The 14,572-nt window shown below is 37.7% G+C and overlaps 1 protein-coding gene across 1 annotated transcript in view; it reads left to right on the forward strand.

Annotated features, from left to right (window-relative positions):
- Window positions 1-10,413, forward strand: part of LOC102800914 (uncharacterized) — a 29,862-nt gene extending 19,449 nt beyond the window's left edge. The window contains exons 10-21 of the mRNA XM_085500631.1: window positions 2,345-2,440; window positions 3,074-3,181; window positions 3,504-3,807; window positions 4,016-4,125; window positions 4,805-4,968; window positions 6,987-7,076; window positions 7,500-7,605; window positions 7,786-7,858; window positions 8,942-8,999; window positions 9,240-9,310; window positions 9,486-9,561; window positions 9,896-10,413. Coding sequence (XP_085356757.1) covers window positions 2,345-2,440; window positions 3,074-3,181; window positions 3,504-3,807; window positions 4,016-4,125; window positions 4,805-4,968; window positions 6,987-7,076; window positions 7,500-7,605; window positions 7,786-7,858; window positions 8,942-8,999; window positions 9,240-9,310; window positions 9,486-9,561; window positions 9,896-10,057 — 1,418 coding nt within the window. The 3' untranslated portion in view covers window positions 10,058-10,413. The remainder of the gene's footprint in view (window positions 1-2,344; window positions 2,441-3,073; window positions 3,182-3,503; window positions 3,808-4,015; window positions 4,126-4,804; window positions 4,969-6,986; window positions 7,077-7,499; window positions 7,606-7,785; window positions 7,859-8,941; window positions 9,000-9,239; window positions 9,311-9,485; window positions 9,562-9,895) is intronic.
- The last annotated feature ends 4,159 nt before the right edge of the window (window positions 10,414-14,572 follow it).

Below are 14,572 nucleotides of genomic sequence, written 5' to 3' on the forward strand. Positions count from 1 at the left end.
GCTGCGCCCGCCAGGGGCACTGTGTACCACCCTGCACAGGGGTACCAACACTGGACCCCTCTCCTCACAGAAGAAAAAATAGGGGCACTCTGCGTGGCTTGGTGAAGCAGAGGCAATGAGACCTGCTCACACCCTGCCTGAGGGAGGTGTGGAAAACTTGACGCCCCCTGTCCCACTAATGTGAGTTGTCTCCTCTTATCCTCTTAAGGAAAGAACAAAGAAAGGATGAGACACATCGGGCCCAATGCCTGACAGAGGGGCAACACGGCCCATCCCCCACTGACTATCATCCCCTGGTCCTCCTGCGTTGTACCCCGTACTAGAGGAGGGAGTCCACTTTGGCAGCCCAGCCAACCAGCAAAGCCTTCCAAGCCGACTCGTCACCATGGGAGGAGCCTTTTTCACCCTGGCTAACATCGGTAGGGAGAGACAAGAAGGTCTGTTCCTGTACTTGCACAACCAACCTGGGTTGCGTAAGCACCGATGAAGTTTTGGTGGATTGGACCAGCTCAGCCCTGAGAGCTGTAGAGATCCCACCTCGGTACTCATCATAAATATCAACGCCCCAGCAGGAACACGCTATATCCTGGTGTTGGTACCAGCTGTGGTTGACAGTTTCGTTCCCCCAGCAACAGGGCATGCCCACCTTGGTACTATCACACAGGGTAACTAACTCCGTGACGGGAGAAAATCCCGCCATCAGCGCCTCGGAGACAGCGAGTGACACCTCCGCCACCTCAGAATGGACGGCTGAGAAGGTCTTACCTCAGTCGTTGACCCCACCACATTGAGCAGGGAGTCGGACCGTGGCTACTCTGGGTTCCCCTCAGTCAAAGGGGAGGGGGAGATTTTCAACTCATTGAATCAGACACATCGCTAGCTGCAGCTGGGGACTTAGAGCGACAATGAATGAGAATCCCGAGTCCCGTTTACAACCATAGCATGAGTGCAACACATGTGTGTGTCCCAAACTGCCATCTCCAAGTGGCAAGATAAACATATCTTATGTGCCGTAGGGATAGTCGGCACGTTTTTAGTCTTTTTTAATGACTTAGGCTTGATGCAATCTAAGAAATAACAACAAATGAATTCGTGAAAAACGAGATTATTCACCCCGCCAAAACGAGAATCGAGGCGAACTCAAACTGAGCTGATGGTTCAACAAAAGCAGGCAAGATTTGGGACCCTTATAATGGAAAGCCCTAACCATAGAAACTAGATTTCTAGGAATCTCAGATACACTGTAATCTGCCCCTTTTGTTATGCAAACAAGCAGTGAAATATGTCCCTGTGACTGTGCCGGAAACATAGGAGAATTGAGACGGAAGTGGCCTCGACAGCAAGATCATCCTGGGGGGGGGGTGATCCCTTAGTCGGGGCTTTTTTCTTAGAGAATTGTTACCTTAGGGTGTTCATTTTAGACCCGGGTATATTCTCTAATAGTTTCCATCGGGGCTGTAATCTGTAATTAAGTCTAACGAGTAATAAATGAAATTTATTATGTCCACGGGTTTTCTGGTAGGTGATATAGTAAACACAACTATAGCACGCAATGTGAATTTTCGCAATATAATTCATTTCATTCCCAAATATTGCATTACATGCTTTTAAATCTTCGGCTTAAAGTACCTTTAAACCTATTAGTCTGTAATCTGACATGTAGCGTGTATATAAAGAGATTATTTCAATTTGACATTTGGTGGTGATTGGTCGCGTGGTTTAACAACAATGTTAGATTGAAGAATACTGGGCAATGCTCTATTTATCAAACTTGGGGAGGGGGTAGCTGCCACAAAATACAGCTATCATGAGTGTTACACTTGTCTTAGTCATTTGAATTGCAATACATATTTAACTAAGTGTTGCAAGCCAAGATGTGAATTGTATCATGGAAACTACTGGGCTAATTGGTTTACTGTGTACACATGTGAAAGGTTTGGTATAATACAAGTTATCACTGACGCTGCCATGATACATTGCCCATATGCATGGTTAATAATGCAGATCAACCATGTGGCATTGACTTTGCAGTGGCACGAACACATGTAATGTTTATCTGTTGCTGTTTGTTATTTTAATATTTTAGATTGTTGAATTTACTTGCTAAGCTTTTGCTTAACAAAAATAACGATATTGTCTAAATTGTCCACTAAATGTCATTCATTGTCTAGTATACCAATTATTAACAATATGGCAACCTGTATTATATACAAAAAGAAGAATTTAAATTCATATGATTGATGGATTCATTCATTCATTCATTTATTTAAATTTATCGACATGTTGTATATGTAGTAGTTAAAAAACTTAAAACCTAACCAGTTGTGTTGTTCTCTGACTGTAGCGACATGTGACGATAGTGGAGAGATTATACCAAGGAGTTATGTCTGTGATGGCGATGCAGATTGTACCGATGAATCAGATGAAGTCAATTGCACTGGTAATGTATACACAACAACAAAAACACATCGAGGTTTCTTCATATATGAATATGACTTAATGCAAAACGACCACCGTCATCTCGTTAAGAACGAACAAGCCAACTGGACTTGTCTTTGTCTTTCACATTGTGTTCCACTCCCGTTATCTTGCCCACAATTCTACTGATAATGGCGTGTGAAACAGTGCACGACATGCTAGATTCGATGGACACGTCTGAGGGTATATATATAACAGTACTGGGCGAGATGCCTCCTTAAACTTTCTGTAATAGGAACCTTTATGCAATCCAAGCCATGCAAGCGCATACTGGTGTCTGCAGAACGCACCGAATTAAAATGGCTGGTAAATTCCTGGTGGAGGTGTCCTGTAGATTGTATTAAGTTAACTGATTTATGGAAATGTCTGGTGTTAGTGTTATGTTGATTGCAGTATGTTAACTGTTTGTGTTTATTTCAGTCACTACACAAAATCCAGCTAGCACAGAAGGCAAGTTATGCTATTTTCTCTGAAATATCCCGTTAACAATACCGTTTATAAATATTACGTGACCATAAATTGGTTTTATGCCTGGAACAAATCCAACGTTATCGTTGTACTTCTTTGATGATCTGTGTTTTTGTTTTATTTATAGTCGGTCCATTTGTATGTCAATCGTCTGGAATGACCGTTGAACGTGAGTATGTGTGTAATAACGTGGTTGATTGTGAAGATGCCAGTGATGAGTACGACTGCTTTCAAGGTAAGCACACCCCAATCCATAATTCATATTTTCACATATATATCATATTGTCTCCTGTACTCAAACATGGACGATGTAAATAAATTGATGCCAGTTTTACTAAACTGATAGTCAATTAATAATGATAACAGTTCATGTGGTAAGGCGGTGTAACTCATTGCTAAGAGAATTGTTGTTTCAACCGTAACCATGTCCCATGCCCTTATTAGCATTGGTAATAAAATACGTATTAGTCAGTCAGTCCTGTCTTGCGTATTTGCAAACAACATAACATGCAAATGTATCAAGTATCAAGCTAACACATATCTCTATATTTAATCAGATGCAAGTGCAACGTATGTCCCGGATGTGGGAGAACTTTTGCGGAATTACTCAGCGCTCTCAACGGACAGCAACCTATACGAAAACTTTGTTACGCATCACTACGCTGACAATATGTTTGGTCGAGTTGTACGCGAGAATCCACCAGACTGGCATGGGTTTATCGCATACAGTTCTTCTCCAGATTATAGTGATCTGGAAGCTGTACTAAAACTCCAGACTGGTGAGATGAATACACTCGGGCACCAACTAAATGATTTTGTCTTAGACTGTACATTTGATGATGTAGAGTGTGACATGGAAAAGTAAGTTTATTTTTTAAAAAATTAACGGGATTGGGCAATGATGATATGTATGGGCGGATCTATAACAAGCTGTATAATTAAACAGTGTTAGCAGTCAATTAAAACTAATACTGATCTTTTGCATGCGTTTTTGATATCACGTTATTTATCATCCTCTATGTACAGCAGATTCATATTTTGTAAGATTTTTTAACCTCCCTTTATGCAGAGACTTCCGTACTTTTTATGACGATCGTTATGGAAATTGTTACCAGTACAATTATAAAGAACCCGACGACCCAGATCAACTCTTATCTACCAAAACTGGAGTCAAATACGGTAATTTGTTATTCTCGTTGATGTATGTGAAAATGCAACACTGATTAGCGTACGTGGTTGGGATTGTCTGTACGTATGAACTGATTTGCATAAAAGCTGGATGTGTTTAGTTCCCATTCAAACAAAATCGCATTTAATGATTTATCTGTGCGTTCGATTACCTCACAGGCCTGAACCGATCTCGTTTCAACTTTACAAATACATTATGCAAGGCCAACTAACAACCATTTTTGTGCTTAAATTACATCAACATATTTTTCTACATTGCTATACATCATTTTAATTCAAAATGGCGGACATGTGGACATTTTGTTTTCAAAAACGCTGTCCGGGCATGACCGATCAGTATTTTCTCGGTGTTCGATATAGGTCAGTGGCAACTCTTATAGTTAATGCAATAAACACATTTCACACAGGATTTTATATGTTACTTCTTGCACATTTTATTTCATGGTTGCTTACGACATGGAATGTTTAATGGAAGAGTTGTACGAAGAATATTGATCACTATGATTGGCCGCAGGTCGTCCGTCATATTTTACTTCCCAAAACACAAACTTATTAGATACATCAATGGCATTCCGTTGTATTTTTGCCCCTGACATTCACAGCTTCTGATATGAATGAGACATCTGTTTTCCATCGCAGTACATGCTACACTTGCATATTCAATTCACAGGGTTAAAGTTGACACTGTTCACCGAGCAAGAGGAATACATCAGTGTGTATGGTCGTGATTCTGGTGCCAGAGTGGTGATTCATCCGCCATATATGACAGCCATGCCATGGTCCGAGGGAATTACCATCGAGCCCGGTAAAATTACGTCAATTGGAATAAAAGAGGTATAAACACACGTATTGGCACGACTTTGACCTACCCATATAGCGTTTTCTGTTTTGTGTGAATAAATTTAGAAGCATAGCCATTGCTAAAGTTATTGCACGACAATACTTGTTATATTGCGTCATATAAACACAGGCAATAACCACTTTGTCAAGAGTAGTTTCTGTATACGAAGTGGGAAAATGTAGATGGTTTCGAAGTAGATTTTGGAGTTCCTTTGGAACAAGATGCATCAACTGAAGGCACAAGAGGAAGGACGAAGATGCATGCACACCATTAACCAAAGCACTTCATAGTTGACATCTAACTGTTATATCGCATACGCACACATGTGAAATAGAAATGAAATGTTGTTGATTAGAACTATTTAAGGTAGCGGGACTATTATTTGCATACTTGTTTTCATCTTCTAATTGGGACCAAACGACTACAAATAGACGTCGTATATAGACGGAAGTATATATTTTTGAAATCGCCAGACTTCAAGCTTTTCAAAGGTGTGTTTGCCATGCCCGTATCTGCATTCTACTGTGCGTTACTTAATGAAAAGTGAAAAATTACTTTTTTTGTAAAAAAAATAATTACGCATTTATGCTGGTGATAAGAAGTTTTGTTTTCACTTTTCCTAGTTGTTCAATAGTCTGGTAAATTGAATGTGTCTGGGCAGTTTTATTCAAGCAATGCGTTTTGAAAAGTAGTGTCCTGAATTTTAATTTCTGTTTTAGTCGCATTGACCCCAACTCAAACCACAACACATTGGTAAATAATCCATGAAATAGTTTGTCTGGACACATTCAAGTTCCTCTCATTGTTACCTTAAAGCTGTGAAAATTTGGTGTTAATCCGACGACAATAAATATACGTTATTTTTTGTTAAAGACCTTGTATTTTGAAAAGCATAAATTCCTAGAAAACGTCGATGAAGTCACAGCAAAGATTTTCAAGCTTGTTTATCTGCACAAGCGATTTGTTTTCCGATCAAGGTCTGTTTTAACATGTGTAGAGGCATTCAAATGTGTAAGGCTATTGGAAACCAAAACAATAAAGGAATGAGATAGCTATAGTTCGATAAAATCGGCAAATGAAAACACTAAAATCAATGATTTTTTCAGTGGCTGTGTGACCTTGTGTCTGACACATTCATATGCAAATGACTAATCTGTGAAATAGACAGGGGCGGAGACAAACCACTCAAATGTTTGGAAACACTCATTGTGTGTCAGATAGCTACTAATAACACATCCTAACATTGCTTTGTCTTGAGTTAATCTTTGAAACATATAGGCACACAAATTAAACCTGTGTTGTTGATTTTAGAAAACACTACTGAAGCTACCTTGCTTCCCTTCAGAAAATCTACATTTTAACCAACTTACATGGCATTCTAGGTTAAGTTGACTTTGTCAGATGAAAGATTATAGTGCATTTCATCAATTAATAAATAAATGTGGAAATCGTAATTTTCAACACAAATAATAGTCTCGCTACTTTAAGATATTTAGTAATTTATTTTAGTGACGATTTTGGAAAACCGAATTTGGAACTACTGTTTGTTGTAGTGGTAGTTTCAATGGGCTGCTTTCCTTACTTATTGAAGTTAGGTTAGAGCCGGGTAAGTTTGTTGGTTGGAGAAATGTTTTCTAAATAACTTTTCATCGGGCTTATTCCTTTGAGGTGTGTGACAGGTGCTGCAACGAGACGGGGCGTTCTCACTCGTTTCGAAATACCTAACCTCTTTGTTGGTTTTCAGGAGATGTATGTTTTTTCCTGAATTGACTGTGTTGTGCTTGTCTCTTTTGTTTTTTCCGGCATTGTAAATTTGCTTGTTGATTCTGATATTGTCTGCGTCTGCCTATTGGATTGGATATTTCACATTTTATGTTTCGCGCGCATAATTTAGTTTTGATATTACTAATGTATTACACAATCTCATGTTAATTTCATACTCATATTGTTGGTATTCATTCAATCACGATTTAAGGTTACAGTAAACTAAACGTAACATTGTTTCTTACAGACACGTGTTTATCGTCAACCAGCGCCTTACGGCACATGTGTCACTACCACTCATTACGAAACTGACTACGGCAAGTACTACAAGGCATCGGTAATTCCAACCATTCCATATAAAGCTTAATTACTAAGTATTCTGTTTTCGGTAGCCACGGCAAGCTTCGCAAATTCGAAAGCAGGAATATTTATTAATTAGGAAAATTATTTGCACATTTATCGTTATACATTGCCACAAACTAGTGTATTCATCTGAATTTATTTTCACCATACAATAATATGCAAAGAAAGAATTTAAACTACTAACATTTATCAAACAGCGTTTCTTTTTGCATGTCCAATAATCTTGTACGTCGTGGCGCGAATTTGGTAAAATGCTGTTAAACCAAAATAATGCTTGAGTTTAATTTCTATACTCTATTCTTCATTCTCAAGTTAGGTAATCAAAATGACCACCTGTTCGAAAAAACAAAACACCGGCGATTTCATGGCCTGTTCATTTCTAATTCTAACCATACAGGCATGCGAAGAATCCTGTATCCAGGACAGAATGATGGAATACTGTAGATGTGTCGATACTATGCTAAGGAATGCTTCTCGATGTATGCTATTGAATCGCACTCAGGGTAAGTTGTACTTCAAATTGTTACACTTCCCACGTGACATTCTATATTCACCTAGATTACCATTTCTTGATAGATGATTCTAAGTAGTTAATAATGTGTGATTCGTTTCACTGGCTGTTTTGTTGTGCAATACGCGGACCCATGCAATGTAATTAATCATACTTTGGATATACTTACCAGATACGTGCAGGCAGCTGATGTACTACGCTCTTCAGCAGAACATATTGGGATGTGAATGTCAAGAAGCCTGCAAGTAAGTAAACTAATGTGATATACATATATGCATATCAAGGGGTGGATTAGCTTTCATTGTGTCCCATATGATATGTTGATTTTCTAACATGTTATTTATTACGCTTCGTTATGCAGTGTCTCACTGTGCTAAGCTTTGATTAACATAGACTTTATATTAAGATGATGTCCCGGCAACTCACTGTCCCACATCACCTTGAACAAAAACGAAGCAGTTAGCGAAATTCATTGTCAGCGCTTTTGAAAATACGTCATGTAAATAACACATCAAGGGTGAAAATAGCTTCCATGACCCAAAAACTTGAATGAAATGAAAAATGGCAACAGCAGTTAAGCATTTCGCAAAACATTATAATTAATTTCATGGGCATTTCTTGTAATAGGGCTACTTTAGACGTATTCTAACATCGGTTTCGATGAATTGATGAGACACTTAATGACGCCAAGACTCAGCATGCGGGGTTCCAAACTCTCTCATTCGCTTGCGTTCCTGGTTTGTGGTGCTTTTTAGAGCTACATAATTCAATTCTTTTTAATTTGCTGATCTTAGATATAGGAAAGAAACTGATTTTCTTGCTCAATCAATGAAACGAATGAATATTAAGTTCAGAAGACGCACAAAGACACCAGTCATATGTGCTCTACGGTTCAAGGTTTTGAAAGAAACTAGTTTGCATAAAGAGCGGAAAAATATAAAAGTGAATAATTCGCATAATTATTTCATGATATTTTGCGCCGTATTATTCAAATATAAGCTCAACTACAGTATTCACTAATATAATCAGAGAATGAATGTACTACTAATTTACGTTATGCAACAAAGGCCAATTTTAGAAACATTTTTGTATTGTGAATATTTGTAATTGATCATTATTATTCCATGAAGAACGACAGAATAAGCTCTTACAGTATTTTATATGTAATGAACCAAGGCTATTCGGTTACCTGCCAAGAAACAAAATGATTTGAAAACATCCAATCAACGTGATCGACACACAGACAATGAAACAATAATCGATGTATAATGATTTTATTAATCAATAAGCTCATGTGTTTAACTAACTAATGATAAAACGATTTTCAGGGAACTTTACTATGAAACATCTATATCACAGTCTCTGTGGCCTTCAAATACGTATTTGGTAAGTAACCCCGGGGTAACTCCCCGGGAATAACTTTAATATACTAGTAATAGGGATTTTATTTAACTTATTTCCTGTGCACTTCACTCATTAATCCTCGTACCATGGTTGTATTCGACATACTGGAAATCTCGCCGCTAGTCGCTTAAAATAAAACACATAGTTGTTTCGTGCAATGAATGTGTATAATTCAACTTTTTGTAACATTTCATAATATAATTTACTTGTATTTTCTCTCAGAAACACTTACTGAAACAGATACATGCCGAAAACCCGAAAACGTTGAATATTAATGATCTAGAAAGTGTTAGGTGAGAACCCATAGTTACGAACCATGCATTCGTATGTATATGTTATTCTAAATATTAAATTGCCTGCGTTCACCTCAGCAAAAGGGGTGCATTTACAGTCACAATTAAGCATTATTGTATTCCCAATACAGAGCATTAGGGGCGTTATCAATAATATGTTTTGTGTAATTTGTAGGCAAAATCTTATTCGTATTGAGCTCTACTTTGATGAGTTGAATTTTGAAGCAATTACCGAGAAGCCAGAGATTTCGGTAAGTATAATAATAACAAGTATTTCACGTCTGTCAATCGAAATTTTCACAACTTCATAGAGCTGTTGTCTACGTCTTGACGGTCGTAATTGCTATTTGCAACCCTTAATTTTAAACACCATAGGGAACGGGCTTTAGCAGCCAACACACACGCCATACTAACTAGACTAACGCTTCAATAACCTGGCTATTGTACTAGCTATACCTTTACCAACTATTTTATCACCTTAGTCACTCAATCCATAGTTAATCAACGCTCCAGGTGTACTTGTGTAAATCGCTATTCCGGGAGATGTGAACCACTAATCATTTTGAATATATCACTCCCACTCAGGAGGAGGTGTTATTGAGCAGTATTGGTGGTAGTCTCGGGTTATTCTGTGGATTTTCGTTCTTGACCATCGTTGAGTTCATTCAGTTCGCCTTTGATCTGGTCAAGCTGACTTACATTCGTCATATCTTCAGAAGACTGCGGCCTGTTGGCGTGACAACCTGAGGAGCCTGACAAACCTAGAGGACTGGCAAACTGATGAGTCTGGCAACCTGAGAAGTCACGTCGATAGACTTCCATCTCTCAACATTTTTTTATAGTGTGCGCTTGTGTGTTTATTTTTTCATGTACAGTATACCTATATCTCAGACCGATCATTTCCTATTGTACTACTTTTGCGATTCAACAAAAGGTGGCCGAATTTGATATGCTTCCTCAAGTTCAAAATGTACACTTTTGGACATGCACGTGTATTATAACAGAGCATGCTCGCCATATTGCAACTAGATTTGAATGATTTTTATTTTTTATATCAAATTCGAAGATATATTATTAAAATATGTCTTGAAGATTTCCATATATACCTTTTGCAAAGACGTATTGTAAGATATATGTACCACATACTATTATAATATCACAATGAAAAGGTGTGGGGACTTTGTTTTATTCTTTATTATTCATTATATTTACTTTGATGATACAGTCATATATGATACAACACTAATGGATACAAATGAAATGCAATATTTTGAGATAATCAATAAGTATTCTTTGTTCTCGAGGTAACTGTCACAAAGTATTATTTATAATTACTGCAGTCTTAGATAAAATATTATCACAGAATAGTCTCTATGGTATAGTACAGTTTGTACGCAATCTGTCATTGGTTCCGTAGTTATCGTCATCGCCCATTTACGGTATTCACACATTGCATTTATCACCATCGCGTTGCTCATGTCAGGGCATTCGAACGCTGCACTTATCTCCACCGCATTGTACATTTATTGCAATCGGGTCGCTCATTTATTGTCAACGTGCTTCCCATCGCCCATTGGGTCGCACAGTTTTCAACGTCGCTTTGTCCATTCATGGTATTTCAAGTTGCATTTATTTCCATCGCATTGTCCATTTATCGCGCATTTATTGTCGCATATTTACTTACGCTGGAAAAGTACGTGTGTGCGCGATGATACTATGCGATTCGAAAGCAAAGGAAGGAATGTAAATTGGCTACAAGGCGAAACAGAATTTAATAGGTAAATGTGCGACAAATTGCCGAAATGTGCGAAAACCGTACTGTACTGGAACTACTGAATGTACTGTGTTTAAATACTGTTATATCAATACACCCTATTCTGAAAACACTACGGTCTTTTCTGGTATGTCTAGTTTTACTGAATCACCGATCGTTTGATATCTAGCCGACAGTTGAATACGATAAGATATTATTATTATTATTATTATTATTCTACAGTAATTTATATTTTTATGGTTATTTTCCTGTTCTATTTTTCAATGATGTATTTTTGATTTCATGACGTATAAATTGGACTATTATATATCAAAATACTTTTTCAAAAGAAAAAAACAATTGGTGGATATTTTTTTTTACAAATTTTCGGGGAAAAAAGATTTACGAGTCTTTAAATTTCCGTGTGTCGAGTTGTGATTTCAAAATTCTGCTATCCCTGGTGTTTTCAAATATCTCCCATTACCTCCAATAGGGAAAGTACATCGTAAAAATCAGATGGATTTCTAAGCGATCCAAATTTGATGAGATTCTAAAACCTTTGAAGCCATGATCCAGTCGTCAGACAAATGCAAGGTAACACAGAAATGGAAGACATTTTTGCAACACCATGAGCAAGTTTTGTTCCATCTTATTTATCCCAGTTAAAACTTGTGTAACTGGGAGTTCCATGACATTGCACGTTGTCGATTCATCGCACAGTTTTACATCTAACTCAAAACGAGTGAATCTTAGATGGCAGATCAGTCAGCTGGCGTACGTGTGATAATAAAATAAAAGCTGTTAATATATCGATATTTACTATATTGGGGGCAGCTGTCTTGAATACGGCACAAAACTAAATAAAGAGACGATTAGAGAAACGCGTTTTTCAGTTTCGTTGCAATTATGTACGCCTTTCATTGTCAGTGTATACATTTTCTATAGAACAAGTAACCTGTAGAATGCTGTGTGGGTAATATTTTTTTTTTTGATTTTTGTTGCATTTGCAGCAAATAATTACCATACAATGAGAAATCTATAGGGTCGGATATACCTCTCAGCTGGTTTCACATGCATAGTTCAAGCCTGCCTAACCGGTGCTTATACCAGGATAGTTACAGCACCTAGACGGTCTGTGGTTACAGCACCATGTTCCGAGTAATCGCAAGAAATTGACATTACAATAGAAAATAAAAGACTGGCACTCCCATGCAATTAATAGCAAGTGAAATTCCTGGGATTGAAACATAGAATTTGAAGTAACTGATGCAGGCAATGAATAACTTGGCATGAAGACGAGCTAGTTTATTTAACCAGTGCTGAACTAGAGGCTGGAATTATAATTACGTTCGTTGTCATATAATTTGTTTATTTCAATTTCTCATGAAGTCACATAGAATATACTAGTAAAAAGATGTTTTGGGGATGTAGTGTATATGGAGGGGTAGGGAGGGTGTCATATAATTTGTTCATTTCCAACTCTCATGAAGTCACATAGAATTTCACTTAGAATTTATTTTCGCTGAAAAGTGTTCAGTCATTACGTGTGGATCTAATTTTCACTGTGCTGTGTCAAGTCTCAAAAGAGTATAGGGGAAATGGCATTTTCACTGGAATTTATTTTAGCGGAAAAATGTTTTCAGTGAAAATGAAGTATTCCACAGTACTACGTAGGGGGCGTTTCAGGGTCAAAAGGTATATTTGTGTATCAAAATGACAATGGTTAGTTTACATTAGTAGTCACAAATAAGAAAGAAACTAAGAGTTTTTATATTTTATTTGTGAGTGGAAAAATAAAAATCTTTTATAAGTATTGATTAACACCGAAGTGTGCAAAGTGTTCGCAACTGACAAAATATTGAATAAAAAATATGACTTCCAACTGAAAGTAAGATTGACTGAATCTTTTTATGTAAATTCAAGTGGGATACTGCACACAGTATAGTTAAGCAATAACCCCCGCCGAAGGCGTGTATACCACGAGATATTGCACAATTCACGACATATATGCACGAGCCGCAGGCGAGTGCATATATGGAGTGAATTGTGCAATATCAAGTGGTATACCCAACTTCCGCGGGGGTTATTGCTATTATATTATACCAGTATATTGACAATTCGATAAAACTTGTAAAAAAAGAGTTTACTTTCATCTACTAAAAGATCATGATTATGGTGGCCCTTGAACATGGATATTTATAAGAATAGTATGTAGTTGTACGCTGAATGCATACAAAAATTACATGCGCAACACAGTTCAAATTGAATACAAACTAATTTTTATTCCACATGAAAAAAAACATATCCACGTTGAATACTAGAGCAGCGTAAACACACATATTAGCATAACAAAGGATGACCTTTCTGACCTTTTACTGACGCACAACGCGATTTGAAATACAGGGTCGTGTACAGTTTGGATCATTTAAACAACGGATTTTCCACGTTTTCATTCCGGTTGTTGTACAATTTGGACTGTAATTTGCCCATTGAAAGTACAGTTGTGAAATAAACCGGTTTTGTGACTCATCATACTACTTGTAACTGTGGATATTTGACGTTCAGCGGTACGCGGCGGGACGCGGTGTATCACGTACGGCGACCGGCACAGCGACCTCGGTTCCAACATCTGACCTGGATACCTTTGGTATAACCAAAGTTTTGTGACAGTATGACTGACAAGTTAGGTCGTTGTTCTGGGGTAAGTTTGATGGTGTAAGATCGGATTTTCGCATCGTTTTTGTGACACGTACATGATATGCCTTGTCTCAACTCCGGCCGAAAGACTTTGCACGCCGTCGCTCTAATACAGTGGTTGGTGTACACTCGGCACAAATCTGTAGCTTTCGAAATTACCTTCATCATCTCCTGTAATTTATTTACCCATAGTGAAGAATTACAATACCATATATCGTCGTCGAATCCTGCGTTGTCCCGTGTTTTTTGAAACAGATGGCAATTACCCGGGTGCACTGCAATTTTGTCAGCTGCCGCTACCGGACACCGGTTGTTATTGGTGGCATACATTTTTGCCTGTGACTCATAGTTTTTTGCATTTTTATGTCATTAAATCCCTCAATTATATCTTGTACTTAAAGATCATGTTTTCTTTGTTGGAAGTTCGCAATCCATCTCAAAGTAACAACCCTGAGAACATAGCGTCCTGGCGTTCGTGTAGGCACCTCACGATGTTAAGGGACGGTGGTTTAGGTTTGTGTGGCGAACGACAATCACCCAACGACCGACGCTCACAACTTGGATCCCACCATTAACAAAAAGCAATATTATAGTTATATAACTTTTCAGATGTTTTTAATTCAGTATTTTTTTCAATATTCTTCTAAAATTCAACCACTATATTTCCCTAAAAATAAAAAAATACCGGTTTTATGTATTTCCGTATTAAACCTGTAGTCAATTCATGTTCCAGGGCCACTAAGTTTAGCCGTGCATTATCAGCCAATATACCATGGATTGCATATGCAAATTTTGTGTTTGGACCAATCAAA

This window comes from Saccoglossus kowalevskii, chromosome 6 (assembly GCF_978046115.1).
Source record: "Saccoglossus kowalevskii chromosome 6, keSacKowa6.1, whole genome shotgun sequence".
Classification (NCBI taxonomy): domain Eukaryota; kingdom Metazoa; phylum Hemichordata; class Enteropneusta; family Harrimaniidae; genus Saccoglossus; species Saccoglossus kowalevskii.